Source organism: Nematostella vectensis, chromosome 1 (assembly GCF_932526225.1).
Source record: "Nematostella vectensis chromosome 1, jaNemVect1.1, whole genome shotgun sequence".
NCBI classification, from domain to species: Eukaryota; Metazoa; Cnidaria; class Anthozoa; order Actiniaria; family Edwardsiidae; genus Nematostella; species Nematostella vectensis.
In genome coordinates this window covers 18,616,720-18,635,824 of record NC_064034.1, presented here as the reverse complement: position 1 = coordinate 18,635,824, position 19,105 = coordinate 18,616,720, and the positions used below count along the sequence as shown (strand labels likewise).

The following is a 19,105-nucleotide window of genomic DNA, read 5'->3' as shown; positions in this document are numbered from 1 at the left end:
GAGGGAAGAGGATAGTCCTTGTGGAACATGGGAGTTGTGAGTAGGGGTAAGGGAAGAGGATAGTCCTTGTGGAACATGGGAGTTGTGAGTAGGGGTGAGGGAAGAGGATAGTCCGTGTGGAACATGGGAGTTGTGAGTAGGGGTGAGGCGAAGAGGATAGTCCGTGTGATACATTGGAGTTGTGAGTAGGGGTGAGGGAAGAGGACAGTCCGTGTGGAACGTGGGAGTTGTGAGTAGGTGTGAGGGAAGAGGATAGTCCATGTGGAACATGAGAGTTGTTAGTAGGCCAGTGGGGGTGAGGCAAGGGTAGAAAACATGGCAGGGAGTAGATGGAAGAGGAAAGCGTGGGTGGAACACATTGGGTTGTTAAAGAAGGTTTAGATGATAGATGATAGCGGTCACAAGGGTTAAGATGGAACAATCCGTTTCCCTTTTGTTGGAGTAGCGGAAGAAAGAGAGGGGGAGTAAAAAAGGTGATGTAATGTCTAGATAGAATAACGTGCTGAAAAATAGTCATTATGTGTTTGTGGAAGGAAGGAAAGGGATGGCAAAACAGAAGGTAGAGAGGGAAAGGGCTACAAAAGAGTGTCCCACAAATCCCACGTGCGTGCGTGTGTGTGCGGGGGAGGGGGGGGGGGGGGAGATTAGAGGGTCGAAATTTTTGAACCGGGAAAAATACCCTGTACTGCTAGGTACGTTTTATCTAGAACGTGACCAATACGAAATCCTCCTGGTTAATGAAATCCTCAAAGCTAAATATCCGTTTGCGGAGGAAATCGTCTGAGTTCGTAAAAGACACGAGAATATAGGGACACTTTTTAAAATGAATGGGTATAATTTCAATGATTAAAATAATAAAACTTAGATCGTTAGATTAAATTAGAGCCTTCTGACAATTAAAGAAGTCTTATTTAGTTGCCCATTATTTCAGTTGCTGCACAGGTGATCAAGATATGGATTACAGTCTCTAGTGAACCTACGGGAAAATTGAATATCATTTGAAGTTGTGTCTTGACTGTTTCCTCAATAAAGCTAGTTACATAAGCTAGCCTTTTGTGAGGTTTTTAAGGGGAATTGTAGCGCAGAAAGGTTTTCTATCGAGGCACTAAACCCCTTTCTCCGAGAGACTTATCCATCTCCTGTGGTTGCTGTTCTTAATTAAACGTTTTTTTTTCATAATGACTTTTCCTTTTTTATAAGAACCTTTTTTATAAGAACGTCCAGCCTGAGATTTCACCAAATATTAAGAACATGCTAAGGACATGCCGAGGCTGCAGATAACTGGATTTTTTTAGTCCTGATGCGTTCTAAAATGCAGAATCAAACTGTGCTCATAGTAACTACCTAGTTATTGTATTGCTATTGATCATTGCTATTGAGTATTCTCTTCGTAATAATTCTTGGGTATTACATTCTTATATACACTAAAATTTAATAACATCGTTAAGAACATATTTAGCATTAAAATGTACCAAAAATAAGAACGGACCAGCCTAAAAAATATAGGCTGAATATTAGACGTTTTTATAAAAAAGACTGTACTGCTTATAAAAATTCTTATCAAAGTTTAAATCTAAAACAAAATAAAATTAAATGGAGGACTGTCTTTTCAATAAATATCATCTCATCATCAATTTGATGGTGACTATGGAGGTTAAGAACAAGTAAGTAGACATCTTTCTAGTCCTAAAACTGCTTTGACTCAGTAATTTTGGATTTATAAGCTTCGCAGGGTGTTCGCTGAATAGAGGGAAATACTTGACAATTTCTTGTAAGTCTTCGGACAAGCATCATTTTCCATTTATTCGGGAATAACTTTATCTATTTTGTTCATGTTCTATTCTCGAGCACTTCTCGAATAAAAAGTAAAAGTTCATTTAGTTCACTTTAATATAAAAGAAAATCGCCAACGTTTTTAACACTGCACTTGGAAAATCAATCGGCTTCCAAGACCGTTAGAAAAAAACAACCATTTCTCTTCAATACACAAGAACGTAACCTGTAGACTTTTTATTATAAGAAAAGTGCTTGCGCTTTTAGATGTATAGTCGTAGTATTTTAAGCATGGAATAGACTTCCAAACAATAAACTCAATTTTGTCAACGAACTCGGTGCTCAGAATGGTTGCGAAAATTTTCTGTCACATATAGTCATATTTTATATATATATATATTTTATTAATACCGTTGTACAGGAGTATCCTATATACTCGATGCTCTTACTTTTCGAAAATTTGACAGAGTCGAATACCAGTTTTTGGTGTATAATATGAAAATAAGATATTTATGCTATTTATGCTACGTTACCCCATAGATGGAGAAATTCTGTGATTGTAAAACACTTATTGTCAAACACCTATCTATTTTATTCTATTTGCTAAGAAGCATCAAATATCGGTACTCGACTCTGACAAATTATCGTCTTTTTTAGGGCAAATGTTTTATGAGTAGGTGTGTGCGTTGTTGGTCCGCGCTACCCTTTTGACTGCCAAAAAACGGCCTATTTTTAACAGTCCCTGAATGATATACATTTAGCATAAAATATTTTCGCTATAAAATGTATCATTTACTTGATTTTTGATCTACAGTAGGCTCAACTAGGGAAAATGTAAATTAACTCCACAGAAATAGGCTAGATTGTGAATATAACTCCAGCAAAAAAAAACCCCGCAATTTCCGTCCATCACACAATGGACTAGGCTTTGATTGGCTCGAACGGACAATTTTAATCAGCGTTCCACTGTTAGTGTTTTTAGTGTAGCTAATAGCTGTTTGTTGGATTATTCTAAGACATTTTTCAGCGGGCACACAGCAAGACAGAAACACAAGGTGACAAACTCGGCTTATCTATGTTGCATTTTGAGGAATTACATTAAGATATTGTACAGGATCAGACCTTTTTATTTTTATCGTTTTTTATAACAAATATGTCTCGATGTTCTTTTAAGTATTTAATCAATTTTATTATTTCGCAAACCGTATTTTATGTCGTCGATATACACAACTTTATATAAATTTAAACTTACCTTATTATTCTATTCGTCCACATTACTCACAAATATGGTTTGGTTTCTTGAGCAAATAATTCACATCCCATTTAATTGTCCTGAAAAGTGTTAAACAATTTTAATGGTGTCGCAAAATCACTCTTTATAATGTGAGTTTATTCTTTCTTTTTTTTTTAGCTGAGTCGATCATTGATGCAAATTCTAAAGAGCCGGCTGACATCTGTCTCAATTTCACAAGGAATACATGAAAAGAAAACTAATGACAATTATGTTGCATTAGAAAGTACCCGTGAACAATAGGACTTTTAGAGGTAAGATTGTATACATATGAATACGCGGGAAATGATGACTTTTTTAAAGCTTTTCCTGAAAGATTCCTTGTGAAAATTAAGAATATGTGCATGCCTTATGTGTCACTCGGTAAAACGGATTTTACGACCCAAATCCACTAGCGAAACGCTCAACTGTCATTTCCTAAATTTCTCTCGTTAGACCACTCTTTATTAAACCAACCAACCAAAAGAGGCCAGCCGTTTGTGTAACATTAGTTTTTTTCTCCATCACCAGTCATCGATTTTTTGAACAACACCCATCCGATTACATGACAGAAGGATTCGATATATGGCAGGGAATATGCACACATTATGAACCTCTAATCACAGTGCTCTATATGCGTTTTTGCTGAAGCTTGCTTTTACAGTTGTTATAACTGTGTTATAAGAGCAATTCAGTGTACCATCACCTGTCGACTTTCGATTTCAAAGAGAACGCATACTTGGAAGACAATACTGTTTCGCTTCGAATTTATTTTCAAATAGGAGTCTTCTTAAAAAGAACACTGACCAGAACCGTGTTATGCAACACCTCGTTAACGAAGCGCAGTCCATCGTCCAGTTAAAGAGCTTTTATCAATCTCACCTTCGTAATTATTTTCATTCAAATTTGGAAGACAAATTACTTGAAGAAATTTCGAAATTACCATCTAAAAATAAAGTTTTATACGTTATTTTCCAATTTCGATCGAAGATATCGCAACACTTTTGCCAAATCAGCCTATGGAAATGGATGCTTTTTTCGCACTAGGTCTTTGCTAGGATGACAAATGACGGCTATAAAGGGATTGTAGTAGGATGTAAACATGTAAAAAGATAAAAATGGAGTGATGGCCTAGATGGTGTCTTTGTTATTCAATAAATGAATAAACTAATCAAGCTACCGAGTTCTCGCTACAAAATTGAATACTACCTAGCAAACGCACAACATGCCTGATGTTTTTTTGTAAACAAATCTTTCAGTCTATGTAACAGCGTTTTATGTTGCCAATTCACGTTGCGTCTATCCAATACAAGGTTCGCAGCCAAAAATACAATAACGAGCAAAAAAACCAAATAGCATAAAATGTCATAAGCAATGTACACTTGTTATGCAATCTCCCAGGCACCAAATGTGCTTAATGTCTCTATCTTAAGCTGGAAACGGGTGGGTATTACGTTGTTTACCTTTCCGTAATTTCTTCAGCTTCTCTCTTATCAACTTTCCGGCCCAGCAATATCACCCAACCCGTTTTATATCATTTTCATCATTCCGTTTTTAATGATCCGATTAAGATGGGGATACATACTTCAAATGTATCTGCTGTGGTTTTAACTGATGAATGAGTAAAATTAAACATTTAACACCGTTTTCGAAAAACCCAGTAAATAATTTATAGAGGAAATAAGCTTTTATTCTCTTTTGATATATTCGATGTCTTCTCTGGCACGTAAATAGGGGGGTAGTAAGATGCGTACCCCTCCCCCCTCGCTTGACCGTTAAAAGTGGGTCATCCCTTATTGAAGAATCGTCTATTATTTCACTTTTTCCATGTGACGTCTATAGGGTTAGACTGCGCACCCCGCCCAGCAAATCCACACTACGTGAGCGCTTCTCTCTATTAATATACCTTCAGCCGGGTACTCACCTAACAGAGTGGTTTAACAACATTGTTTCATCAAAGAAAGTAATTAATTCTCTATTCTTATTCCCTATCCTAGTTCTCTATCCCATTCCCTTTCCACATAAAACATGGAAGTTTAATATACCACCATTTAACCACAGAATTAGTTATTTTATCTTAAATCTCATTTTTCCATCTCTACTTTATTCATAAATGAATAATTTTGTGTTCCGTGCGAATGACAGATGTTTCTTTTTGTGTTCTATCCTCAGAAATTACCAACTACTCAAGATCTCCGTAGTCCTCTAATTCCGTGGTCCTAATTCCCCCACTTTCTCTTCAAGTATAATGGTGTCACGTAACCAAAGCACGCGCGTAAAAGCCTGTTTAACTGTTTGTAACTTCTCTTCGAATTCCACTGTCCTGGGTCCACGGAAGAGTTCGGTTTCTCTGGAGATTTTTCCCTCCCATGGTGACTCGCCTAGTGTTTGGTTTCCTCGCCTTGCTTGGCCTCCTGATCGTCGCGGCTAATGTCACCGTGTTTTTCCTGTTCTGGCGAAGGTCCTCTTTGCGTGTCAAGGCTAACTATATACTGGCCAGCTTGGCGTTCTCTGATTGTATGTCCGGCTTGCTGGCGATTCCCCTGTTGATAGCATGCAGTTCCATGAGCGTGTATGATGAGGTTGTATGCGTAGGAATGAGGTTTCTTGCTATCTCGACTATTCTCCACCTAACAACCGCATTGCGGGAGCGTTATTTCAAGATCGTCAACTCGTTCAGACATCGTAGCGTCGTTACAAAGTGCCGTGTGGTTATAGTGGTGGTGCTTATCTGGCTGTTGGCGCTAATAAGCGCATTAGCACAAACGACATGGAGCAACCACCCAAGAGCGAGCGAGATCTATCTCACCTATGACATAACAGTGCTTGTTGTCCTTGTAGTTTTGCCGTTCATTTCGATCATGGTGGCTTACACGAGTATGTTTTTGATAATAAAGAGAGGAAAGATGCGACGGAAGAAACTTTCCGGACACCATGCCGTCTGTCTTCCTTCCTCGAACAAAAAATACAAACAAAACGAGCGGAAAGCGGTCACTGTGTACTTCGTAATGGCGCTGTGTTTTGCCGTTGGGTGGTTCCCATACTTCGTTCTAACAATCTTAGATGACTTAAAATTCGAAATCGACATTCCGTTCTGGCTTACCGTTATGTTTCTCTATTTGAAGTATGCAACATCATTAGTGGATCCTTTGCTTTTTACCTTCTTTAAGGAAGATTTCCAGCGCGCGCTCAAATCGCTTCGCCGTCGATGAATGGGTCTCGGACTTTCAGTTTACCCGATTCTGTCTTCAAGACAACAAACACCAAGCGTCATGACAAGAAAATACTACTTAGCTCTTCACCAAGTAGCGATCACAAGAAGGTAACAGTTTTGTAGTTCTTTGAACGCGAACGCACGCTCCGGAGCTCCGTACAAAGAAAAAAAAAACAGTCAGGTCCAGAAGAATGTTTATAATACAAATGCTAAAATACAACCCCCTTTAAGGCGCAATTCCGAGTTTAGAACAGTATGAAGCGATAAAAACAGATAAATAGTCGATCGATCGAGGGAAAAATAAACCAAAACTGGTTATCGATCTAATCGTAAATAATTGATACATAATGATTTACACGGAATGCCTTGCACAGCGCTGGTTCTGAAGTGTGACAATTTACAAACAAGATGTCATTGATCCTTTAAAAAGAAAAATGATGCTAAATTATGCTATCGCTATTGTACTTTGCCTTCTATGATTCATTAAACGTCTAAAATTTAAAGATGCGAATTTGTTCTGACATTGACTCTACCAGGATTGTCTAACAATATTCGAGTTAAAGGGAAGGTCGAGTTATTCTCTGGAGATAAGAACACCCTTCCTCCCATTCACACATACACCCTCCTTCCCCCTACACACACCCTACCCCCCTGACCCTACACACACACCCTCCCCCCTGACCCTACACACACACCCTCCCCCCCTGACCCTACACACACCCTCCCCCCTGACCCTACACACACTCTCCTCCCTGACCCTTTACACACACACCCTACCTCTCCCTACACACACCCCTCCTAAACCTACGCACACACCCTCCCCCCCTGACCCCCACACTTTACCTCTCCCTACACAGCCTCCTCCCGGACCCTACACACACATAATTCTCGAAAGGACTAGTACTACAAGAAGTATATTGTTTTATTTTTATTCCAGCCAACTATCAGATTATTCCTGTCTTGGTATTATATCCGCCATATCTTACACAAATTAATGTTAAGATATCTTACGGTATCCTGTAATACTGTTATAACCTTTTGATACAAAATCAAGATTGCACTTAGATACTCCATCCTATCCGTACATCGCGTGAAGAGTATAAAAAAGCATTAATGCATGAGTTTGATATAATAAGGATTTGTATTATGAGATGTTTTCATGAAAAGGCATGATTCATACTGCAATTTCTGTGTGTATTGAGACTATGTTTTCTGATAGAAAACAACACTCGATTTCTGTACAATGAAAAAAGAATAATTGATCGTCACATTCAGTTTATCAAGGCATGAGCTCGTCAATAGATTGTCCAGCCATAAGTTTCTTCTCCATCTCAACCAGTATTTTGACCCCGTCAATCACTTTCTGCACCAACTGTACCTCGGAAAAGCCAATCCTGTCCAAGTTCGAGATATCAAAGGTGCCGTCAGTAGAGGCTGTGTCCACACCCCCAGTACCGCGCTTCTGGAGGCGTAGCTTTTCTAAAATGCCATCAAACCGCGCGTCTTTTGACACCATAGGGAGCTTGACGTGTACCCCTCCGCGCAAACCCGTCCCGAGGTTGGATGGGCAGGTCAGGACGTACCCAAGATGCTCATCCCACATGAACTCCTTCCCCTTGGCCTTCATGGCGTCCTCGATCTTCTTAAGTCCATTGCAGAAACGATGGAAGACTTCCCTCATGTTGCCTCCCTGCTGCATGGAGATGACCCGGGTGTGATCCTCCTCATTCACCCACACTAGGAAGTTCTTGGCATCGTTGTGCCAGATCCCGCGGGCGTCGGGCCAATCCCGCGCCATTCTTGCTGACAGGAGGAGGGGTGAGACGGGCTTGTCGAACAGGAAGTGGTCGTTGATCAGCTGCTCTTGCTCTGCGTCGGTCATTTTGGACAGCGGATAGTATTTTCCTGTGAGAAGGACAGTACATTTATTTTTATCACAAAACCTAGAATAACTCATCATTCGACTCTAATAAGTAATTAAATATAACCGAGGATGTGAGCGAGTGCATGTTTTGGTTTTACATGCGTATTGAATAGGCTGAAGAAAGAATAAAGTTTAATGTCTCATTAGAAGCATATTGATAAAAAGGACGTCATCATATAGTTGCTACTTTACGGCCTGTTTTCATGATCAGAAAGAAATGGGTGCATTAAAGCAAAGACAAAGCAATGACGTCTTTACTCACTAATGAGATCATGAAAGATATCGTCTAACTGATGTACCAATTTCTTTAAGAAACAGTTGCACCCATTGTTGTATTTTTGCTAAGAGTTTTTTTTCTTCTATTATTTTGGCAAAATGTGAAATTTCCCTTGCTAATAACGGAAAACCAGTTTTACTATATTAACATGATTCATCATCCTTGACATAGGCTTCCTATTCTTTGTTTGTTCCAATACATTATTGCTTTAAGGACGAGGGGAATGATGAATCAGACTAGAGAGAGTATTCTCTACCTTTAAGTGGCCCATCAAGGGTCGCCAGCGCATCCACCGTAATCTTCTCAACTTCCCGGCGTTCCGCGCGGGTACAGTGCGGCGGCAAACCAAGTCCCCGGATGCTGCGCCCAGTCCTTACACGGCATGACAGGACGAAATTGGCGTCAAGGTCATCTCCGCCGACCAGGTTGTCAGGGTTTAGGTCGGTCACGTGCTTGGCGCCTTTAAGGTAGCCGTTATGCCTCGCCTCGATGACGGGGTCCAGTAGTGCAGCAAATACTTTGTAGGTCTCTTCATCCCCCGCCACACACCCCACGGTGAAGATGAAGGGGTGTCCGGGGTTGTCCACGCCCGTCTGGATCACCCCGTCGAGGGTGAATCCAGAGGGTGTCTTCAGATTGCACAGTTTGTTGTACACGTCGCGTGTCAGGAACTTCGCCATGTAGTTGTTGTGCTTGCTCAGGTCCGGGAACCCGTCGCAGAGTAGAGCTGGCTTTTTGCCTTTCTGCTTCTTTTTTGATTGCTTCTTCTCCTCGGCTTCACGCGCCTTTGAGACCGATTCGACGATCATGCGAGCTTTCTTCCCAGCGACGACCGAGTGAATAAAGCTCTTGACGTTGACGTTGATCTCCAGGGCTTTTTCTAGCTCGACCATCAGCTTAACGCCGTCCACTACCGTCTGCACTTGCTCCACCTCGGATGTCCCTAGGCGGTCCGCGTTAGAGATGTCGAATGTCCCGTCTGTCGAAGCTGTATCTACGCCACCGGTCCCTCTTTTCTGGAGCCTGAGAGCTTTGAGTAGCGAGTCAAAGTCGTCTCGAGCGCTGAGCAGTGGAAGTTTGACGTGTACCCCTCCGCGCAGGCCCGTCCCAAGGTTGGAAGGGCAGGTCAGAACATAGCCAAGATGCTCATTCCACATAAACTCATATCCCTTGCTTTTTATTAGAGATTCCACCTTGTTCAACCCGTTGCAGAATCGGGCGAACACCTCCTTCATGTTGCCGCCTTTCTGCATGGAGATCACGCGGGTGTGGTCTTCCTCGTTCACCCACACTAGGAACGTCTTGTTATCATTATGCCAGATCCCGCGGGCGTCGGGCCAGTCCCGAGCCATGCGGGACGCCAGCAGAAGTGGCGAGACAGGTTTGTCGAACAGGAAATGGTCGTCGATAAGCTGGTCTTGCTCGGCCTCGGTCATAGTCATGAGAGAATAGTATTTCCCAGCTAAGGGTCCGTCTAGCTCTGCAAGGGCTGACGTTACGATCTTCTCGACTTCCCGGCGTTCAGCGCGACTGCACCAAGGGGGGAGACAAAGTCCCCGGATGCTGCGCCCAGTCCTCACTCGACACGACAGGACGTACTTCTCATCCAGGTCATCTCCGCCAATAAGGTTACTCGGATTCAAGTCCGTCTTGTGTTTTGCTGTCTTCTTATAGCCATTATGTCGTTTCTCTATGACGGGGTCGAACATGTCGGCGAAGACGTCGTAAGATTCCTCGTCTCCAGCTACGCAGCCGACGGTCATGATAAACGGATGTCCTGGATTGTCCACCCCTGTCTGGATGGCCATGTCCAGCGTGTAGCCGGTTGGAGTCTTTAGGACGCTCAGCATATTGTAGACGGCTGGGGTCAGGCATTTTGCCATCCAGTTGTTGTGCTTGGTGAGGTCGGGGAAGTTGGACGCCAGCATCTTTTGGGGTTTTCGGGGAATAATTCCATCAATGGGCTTGCCGGCCTCAAGGGCTTTCTCGATCTCAATCAGAGCCTTGACACCGTCTATAACCTTTAACGCCAACATTTACACAATCAACAATACTTTTACACCAATATTAAAATGAATAATACTTTTACTCCAACATTATAATCAACAATACTTTACAACAACATAATCAACAATACTTTACACTAACATTTTTATCAACAATACTTCAACACCAAAATTATAATCAACAATACTTTACACCAATTTTATGATCAACAATACTATTACTCGAACGTTATAATCAACAATACTTTAACACCAACATTATAATCAACATTACTATAACACCGACATTACAATCAACAATTCTATAACACCAAGTTTATAATCAACATTACTATAACACCGGCATTACAATCAACAATTCTACAACACCAACATTATAATCAACATTACTATAACACCAGCATTACAATCAACAATTCTATAACACCAACATTATAATCGGCAATGCACTAACACTGACATTACCAGCAATATTTATAACATCAACATTTTAATAAACAACACCTTTACACCAACATTATAATCAACGATGCTTAAAGGGTGTTTGGAAGTTAGGTTTCTAGGGAAAGTTTAAATTACCGGAGATTTGCTAGAAAAAGATTTTTACTGCTGAAATTACTGAAAGTGGACTAGTGATTCATTGGGCTACACATTGACGACGTCATTAGATGACGTCATTGGATGACGTCATTACAGCAGAAAAAAAACGCTTATACTGAAAAATCAATTTTTTGACCAATTAATGTGCAAGCTATTGGGGTATTTTGGGCATGTTTTTCATTTTGATCGGTATGCCTTATTCCATGCTCAGTTTTAACAAGAAAAGGTTAAACAATATTTCCGTACAAAAAATTGTCACGATTTTAAAAATTTTGGGTGCCATTTCACCCTTTTTTTGTGCGACCGGAAGTCGTTTTTAACGCATGCGCTGTGACACAGACTTTTTGGAGGCGCGGATGCCATCCACAAATCTAGTGCACGGCGCTCTCTGCCATGTTTTGTTTTGAGACTCGCAATCGCACGGAAAATGATGTTTTACCGCGCTAACAATGTTGGATATACTGGAAAAAGGTTCACAGGCGCTGGTTATTTTGATTGTTTGAGTGGACTTATTGATTTGAGCGAAAAACTTGTTGCAAAAGGGGGAAAAATGAAACATTTTTGACCGGCGAAAAGTTTGTAAACAAACGCGCGCGCGCCTTGAAAAGACGGCCATTTTTAAACCGGAAGCGATTTTCCCCCGCCTCAATTGCGGATCGCGTGTCAGCGTAGCAACCAAGGTCGTATAACAACCAAAATTCTGAACACCCTTTACACCAATATTATAGGAGAAGTATTCCAACACCAACACTATAATAAACAATATTTTAACACCGAAATTATAATCGACGATACTTTTACACTGACATTATAATCAATAATGCTTTTACATCAGCACTATTATTAACGACCATACGTCTTTTCAATCATAGAACATAAATACACAACACAGCAAAATTACCATCCAAAGGAAACATACAAATTGTCATACTTTCTTTGGAGAGATTTCAAATATTTGTCATCATTTTAAAAACTAAATAAAATTGTACAAATCACATGGCGTCAAAAATATTCTTACCAGTCTTGAGCAGGACAAAGGTGAGCCCTCTCTAAATGTATTTGCGTTAGCTCCCATAAACACACCTTTTGTACTTGTTCGACTTCAGAGGTGCCCAGCCTGTCCAGGTTGGAGATATCAAAGGTGCCGTCAGTAGAGGCGGTGTCCACGCCCCCAGTACCGCGCTTCTGGAGGCGAAGAGTCCTAAGGATGGAATCAAAACGCGGCTCCTTGCTGAGAAGGGGAAGTTTGACGTGCACCCCTCCGCGCAGGCCCGTCCCGAGGTTAGATGGACAGGTCAGGACGTACCCCAGATGCTTGTTCCACATGAACTCTCGACCTGGCGAGAGATAATTATTTCATTAAGACTATAGACGGGCACACTTAACCTGGGGCCCTTCCCTGTTGTGTAAGTTCAATAAATAAAAAGACTTGTTTTAGACGTACTAGAAGCAATGCCACCCTCTCCCTTTCCCTATCACTAGGCCTCTCACCATTTATTTAAGGCAGTTATCTGTGACGTCATTACACCTTCAGTTCGCTTGTCTGCTTGCCACCACTCACCTTTTGATTTGATAGCCTTCTCCACCTTGTTGAGTCCGTTGCAAAATCGGGTGAAGACCTCCTTCATGTTGCCGCCTTTTTGCATGGAGATCACGCGGGTGTGGTCTTCCTCGTTCACCCACACTAGGAACGTCTTGTTATCATTATGCCAGATCCCTCGGGCGTCGGGCCAGTCTCGAGCCATGCGGGACGCCAGCAGTAGCGGCGACACGGGTTTGTCGAAAAGAAAGTGGTCGTCGATAAGCTGGTCTTGCTCGGCCGCGGTCATGTTAGACAGGGGATAGTACTTTCCTTTGGAAAGAATTGTAATAAAAATGTCGACAATGTAGCTCTTTATTCATTCATCTATTTGATTTATCAGGGAAAGAAAGAGGTGGGAAATTTTCAAAGCACCGTAATCTGTTTGGATGTCCTTTCCCAAAAACACTCGCTTTTTGGCTTGAGACTGTATAGATAGGTACGAGGTTTGAGATTAATAGGATTATGACTAAAAGTAAATCCCTAAATCGTGCTAGATCCGGGGCACGCCCCACCCCACCCCTGCAAGAAAAATAATCCTGTTATTCAGGGTGGGACAACTTTTTGCATAGATTTTCTTTATGTTATGTAAACCGACATTACAAAAAGTGTTTTTTTCTAATGGATTCGTCTTCAAGATATGAGGCTTGAAGTGCAATTTTCAAATGTTCAAAGTAGAAATTCTCCTCGTTTTTAGGGAGAAGTCGGGCGCTGATCAGAAAGTAAGCCAACTTTGCTCGCTAATATCTAAATTTCATATCTTCTAAATTTCTTTAAAATTTGGAATTAAGCTTTTGGCCAGGGAACTCCTTGTATGCGGAATCTTGAGCTTATATATTGAGAATTGGAGAATTTCATGCCATTTTTTTGCTTTGTCGTTTTATTGCTGTTCACTGAGCAATTTTAAAATTATTTCTTGGACAAGCTGCAGAATTTGATAAAATCTGCAAATAACCGTAATGATGCTCATGTTATAATCTGTAAATAACCCTTATGATGCTCATGTTATTATCGATTTCCTGGTTAACCTGGATGAAAGTCATAAAGTCAGGTTTTTGCTTGGTCGTTTAAAATTGCCATTTGTTAAACAGTCGAATTTATTGATTTATCCATTTGTGACAGTTTCAATCTATAAAATGTTCAAGGTCGGGCATAACTTTTAAGTTAAGGAAATTGTCAAACAATGTTCACAGATACACCGGTTGTGTACCTTTGCTGACAATGATATTTATATTGAATGTATATTTTTGGAAAAATATGTACTATTATACACTTTTTTCCTCTTCTATGGGTATATGTAAAAATAACAGCAAGTTGTTAATAAAAGCGATTATATATTATTTTCCGATTTACCCCGAGCCTTCAGGCATCCTCCGCCCATCCCCCCGTAAGACCTTGATAAAAAAGATCACTAACATTTACATCCTTTCTCATACCTTTGAACTCGCCGTCCAATGAATCAAGCGCTTCAACTGAAACTTTCTCCACTTCCCGACGTTCCGCGCGGGTACAGTGCGGCGGCAAACCAAGTCCCCGGATGCTGCGCCCAGTCCTCACACGGCATGACAGGACGTACTTCTCATCCAAGTCGTCCCCACCAATCAGATGGTCCGGATTTAGATCCGTCTTATGCATGTCGGTCTTCCTGTAACCGTCATGCCGCTTCTCAATGACGGGATCGAACATGTCGGCGAAGACGTCGTACGATTCCTCGTCTCCAGCTACGCAGCCGACGGTCATAATGAATGGATGTCCGGGATTGTCCACCCCTGTCTGGATGGCCATGTCAAGCGTGTAGCCTGATGGCGTTTGCAAATTTGATAACCTCTGATAGACATCTTTTGTCATGCATTTAGCCATCCAGTTGTTGTGCGTGGAAAAGTCGGGGAAGTTGTCAGAGACAACCAATTTCTTACTGGATAAAAATATAGTGTCTTTAATTCAGTTTAGATTTTTTTCTCTTTCATTAGGCACGATATCAATAAGAACATTGTTTTTTCATGGAAGGCTGGAGATTCCCTGAAAAATGTTCATAAGTTATTTCTTGGGTATTTTTATTTGCAGAGAAGATAACGCATAATCTATTCCTATATATCAAATGGCGCCAGAAAATGAAAATTTAGTATTTTAAGTGTGTATGTTGTTTTGCAGACCCATTTCTCAAAGAGAAGCCCTTTGAATAATTAATTTTTTTACTGATATTTGAATACAGTAGATGGAACTTACTTGACTGTCTTGACTTTCACGCCTTTTACTGTGGCTGTGCAAAGGGAGAGAAACAAATCCTGTTGTAAGATCGCTATTTACACTATGAGTAAAAATTCTGCACTATATATTACAATCCTATTCGTATGCTCAACAATTTAAGTGCGAATTTACATATCATTCAAGATATTACAAAAATCAACATTAGGTTGAAAAAGTACTCTGTGAAGCTATACCACGCCTACGCAGACCAGTCTTTTTTACGTCTTTGTCTGTAACGTTTCTAGTTATACTATTCAATACATTGTTATAGCAGTGTTTCGTTATTCAGTTTAGGGTCGTACCACTAGCACGCAACGATAAATGCAATCTCGAAATCTCTCCTAACAAACCTACCAGTTGTTTTTGATGCGCCGCACCCCATTGTACTACTCTAGCGAAAACAACCCGCCCTTGAAGGAGTTTCCTGACAGGATTTCCCCCCTGCAGTTCAGTCAGATCTCGTAGAGCGCGTTCCGCGTGTAGAAAAACAACTGAAAATTTGCGCGTGAGCAATTAACGGCAAATCATGACGTCACTAGTCAGCATCATAAATTGCAGTCGATTTTACATAGAGGCATTTAAATGCTATTCAACAGACTTCGAGCTGTAAATAAAGCTGACAAATAACACGAAGACGAGGGGTGGTGACAAAGTTTCTGTGTTTACTAGGTTTGCGCGCGCATGCGTTTTCGCATTCTCTCTACGGGCGCGACACGCAGTCAAAACTTATCAGCTCGATCATAAAATCGAGCTTGCGCGCGCAGCAACAGACGTCCGGGGCGAAAAAAACGAAAAATCTGGGGTCTGGTTCGCAGTCTGTACTCATTTGCATAAGCCACTGTCCGGCGTCATCGATTCCATGCGACGTCATTTTAAGTCATCGTTTCACAGGGATGAGATAACTTTTCAAGCTTTCTACCTAGCTCAAGCCTGTACTTGAGCACAACTTTGAAACATTTCAAAGTTTAGCGTGAGCTTCTTTTTAGCTGAATTCTTCCACATTTATTTGTCAGGAAACGCACTAAAATATTGATATGGTAAAAGAGAGCTTCTGAGGAGAAATGCGACCGAACAGTGCATTTCGGAGGTTTGAATTAGAAGGCTGTTTTACTCGAAATTTCTAAGCTGATCGCACAACTCCGTAAATCATTCTCAATAATCAATATAATCATTTTTTAGAAATCTTGAAGATCGGACGTAATTGGCTCTTTCGTTCACAAACATTTATCGCATATTATTCACAACAACACACAACAATTTTAATAGCACATTACGCCTTTCTGGTCGTTTAAAGCTTCTATTTAACAATTATACCATTTCCATTGAGGTGGATAGTGGCGAAATATCCACCGAAAGCCGAAGGCTCGAGGTTAAGCTCGAGGTAGATATTTTTAAAACCAACTATATAAAACGAGCCTTAGAAGCAATTTTCTTTTCGCAAATCAGCTGTTACACCCGCCATTTTTCTTGATTTCGGGGCGCAGGGAAATATCCACCTCCTAGGAGGTGTGTGACGGTGTACACTTGGATGGCCTACCAGGCTCCCTGTGGTTCACCAGGCTCCCTGTGGTTCACCAGGCTCCCTGTGGTTCACCAGGCTCCCTGTGGTTCACCGGGCTCCATGTGTTCGCGCGCATGCGCTGTGTGGCAAATCAGAAAACGTGCTTCAAGAGGTTGCGAACACTATATATTTCAGATAACTTTCCCTTAGAAATCGCAGGTAAACACATTTATTCCACCCTTAGCTTTCATGCATGTTTAGTTTAGTCAAGAGACCATGATATAAGAGAACGAATCCCCGTGGCCCATGATAACGTCCATGAAAGCTATTTTTAGATTGCGCGAGCTTGTCAATCATAGCATCCATATATGGTTCATCGCGCCATATTTGGTTATGGGCACCTCGCGAGATATAGTACATTTTCCCAATTTTTTTTCCCTCTGCACTTCTTGACTTCGTTCGCTACCTGTTATCCTTTTAGCTGCTTCTCATAGCTCATGATTACAATGCTACTTGTAGGATGGTGTCCTGGTATCTGTTAAGTTATCTAATGTTGACTTATCTAAATGTTGTATAAATATTGAACGGGAAGACGTAGGGGAAACAGCGAGTTTGGAGTTCATTCAAGATGCATCAGGCTGACTCCTAAAAAGTTCTTTTTCTCTTCAATACGGTGAGATGAAAAACTTAGGCATTCTCAGTCTATGTTATGTATTTAAATACAAGAAGGCCTTTATTTTTCTTTGATTTACAATATTTTTAGATGATGAATGAACTTTTCTTCACGCAAATGTTCAGAAATCATGTCACTCAAGAAACCCTTGTCACCGGAATAAGATTTACTTCATTATGGAGACTTGAAATCTTTTATTTATGAAATACCTGCCTTATTGACCACAATATCGGTGTGAATATAATGGTATTAAGTTCTGGATGTATCTTTTTCATTAAAAGGGAATTGGAAGAGAATTGTGTGTTGTAAACACAGATTTATGATTGATTGTTGTTTCACTTATAATTTGCGAATCAGCCGTGAAAACTGTTACTGGGGAAGTTGATCCCCGAGCCTAAAATCACGCACTCTATGCATTTCAATGTCCGAGAAACGGTTGATTGGAACCAGCGTACTCTATGGAAGATCATTTTCACAGCGTTTGTAAAAAAAGGATGGTTTTCGGTCAAAAAAATTTCCATAACAGCCTCTGCCGGTTCACATCGCTCAAGATGTGATCGCGCGTTTGACTCATGTTGCTAGGAAACGTGAGCGCTAACCAATCAGAGGCGTATCTAAAAATAACTGCTTGTTCTAAAAATAGCTTTCACAGACGTCATCATTGGAACATACCCTAATACGGCGAATTCGTTCTCTTACATCATGGTCTCTTGGTTTAGTTTTATTTCTCTTTTTTTTAAATTTTATTAGGGCAAGCATTAGTTTCTTCTCGGTTATTTTTTAGCCTTTTGTCCATTGTTCATTTCTCGCTCGTGTGCCAAGTCCACAGTTCATTCAGCTTTCTAGATTCATTTTAGGACACATATCTCGCATATTATGTTATTAATAGTTTTTACTCGCATTAGTACGTTTTAGCGGAGCCAGCGCGGAGCTCCATAGGTATAGAAATATGGTATAACTATGCGACTTGGTACCTTGGTACATTGCGCGGGTACCCTGTGGTGTCACTCGCCAGTCAGCCGCGCAACTCCCAGGCCCCACTCGGCCCCGTTATGGCGGTAAATACAAGCACAAGCAAAGGAAAAAGTTCTTGTCATGTGATGATTAATTCTTTTTGCCTCAAATTTTGTGAATTAAGGATAAAGTCAACTATAGGAGATCTACTAACATTTATTCACGCCAAGATTTATGTGAGGATATGTCTGGTTTTAGCTAGAAAATTTAAGTAAGTAACAGTTCACATTAAAATCGAACACAACCACAAGAAAGCGACAAAAACAACGCAAGGTGAGTTTCGGACGACGATTTGTATTGTCTATTGAGGATATGACAGTTATTGGGCTTTTTGTTGTCCTTTTTGTTTGCTTTGAGAATGCGCGTACTTAACTTAATATATAGATTTAGGCACTGCCTAAAGGCGAAGCCAGCGTTTGATACATTTTTGTGTTGACTGATAGCGGTAGTTTAGGGGGATCTAGGTGTCTTTGAAATGTATTTTTTTAATAAGATGAAAGGCATTTTTTTACTGCCATGTCATTACAGGCCCGTACCTAGGAGGGGTGCGAACGCACACCCCCCCCCCCCCCCCACATCGGCCAAAGGTCCACTTTCGGTTCTCAATAGACGCGCTATTATTTGTAGACAAAACTCACTCTGGTATGTAGCCAAATCCGACATTAAACCGACCCTGGATTTAACTATCGACTCTTTTATCAGAGAACTCCCTCCCCCTCCCGGAAATATTGGGTCCACTTTTTTTTATTCCGCACCCCCCAAGAAAAATCCTCGGTATGGGCCTGTTGCATTGGCCCCTCCAAATGGATCAAGCAAGCACTCATTTAATAATAATAAATATGCAGTATGAAAGTTAACAAATACTAAACCTTTGGGTGAAAAAGGGTGTCAAAGTTTAGGTGTCTTAGTTGACGAGAATGATTTTCAAGAGTCTAATGGTCAATTCTTATTTCCCTTCATAGAAGCTACACTATCTATATTTTGTTTTTATCAAAACAGCATTCTAACAAGCTTTGAACTTGTGAAG

At 40.9% G+C, this 19,105-nt stretch overlaps 2 protein-coding genes across 4 annotated transcripts; one reads left to right on the top strand and one right to left on the bottom strand.

Annotated features, from left to right (window-relative positions):
* Positions 1–2,762: 2,762 nt before the first annotated feature.
* LOC5512321 (5-hydroxytryptamine receptor 4) lies at positions 2,763–6,760 on the top strand. Its single transcript, XM_001632603.3, has 3 exons — positions 2,763–2,828; positions 3,185–3,318; positions 5,216–6,760. Exon 3 carries the CDS (start codon positions 5,413–5,415, stop codon positions 6,253–6,255), a length of 843 nt encoding a protein of 280 aa, XP_001632653.3. The 5' UTR covers positions 2,763–2,828; positions 3,185–3,318; positions 5,216–5,412; the 3' UTR covers positions 6,256–6,760.
* A 401-nt stretch (positions 6,761–7,161) lies between these two features.
* Positions 7,162–15,418, bottom strand: LOC5512346 (creatine kinase, flagellar). Of its 3 annotated transcripts, none has more exons than XM_032381738.2 (7): positions 15,245–15,418; positions 14,870–14,903; positions 14,080–14,558; positions 12,626–12,916; positions 12,148–12,401; positions 8,715–10,479; positions 7,162–8,162 (listed from the first exon to the last, which is right to left on the bottom strand). In XM_032381738.2, exons 1-7 carry the CDS (start codon positions 15,270–15,272, stop codon positions 7,537–7,539), a joined length of 3,477 nt encoding a protein of 1,158 aa, XP_032237629.2. In that variant the 5' UTR covers positions 15,273–15,418; the 3' UTR covers positions 7,162–7,536. The 3 variants fall into 3 exon arrangements, with proteins under 3 accessions (XP_032237629.2, XP_048584320.1, XP_032237630.2); XM_048728363.1 differs by having other exon boundaries at positions 14,080–14,662; positions 15,245–15,416; XM_032381739.2 differs by having other exon boundaries at positions 14,080–14,442; positions 15,245–15,416.
* Between the last annotated feature and the right edge of the window lie 3,687 nt (positions 15,419–19,105).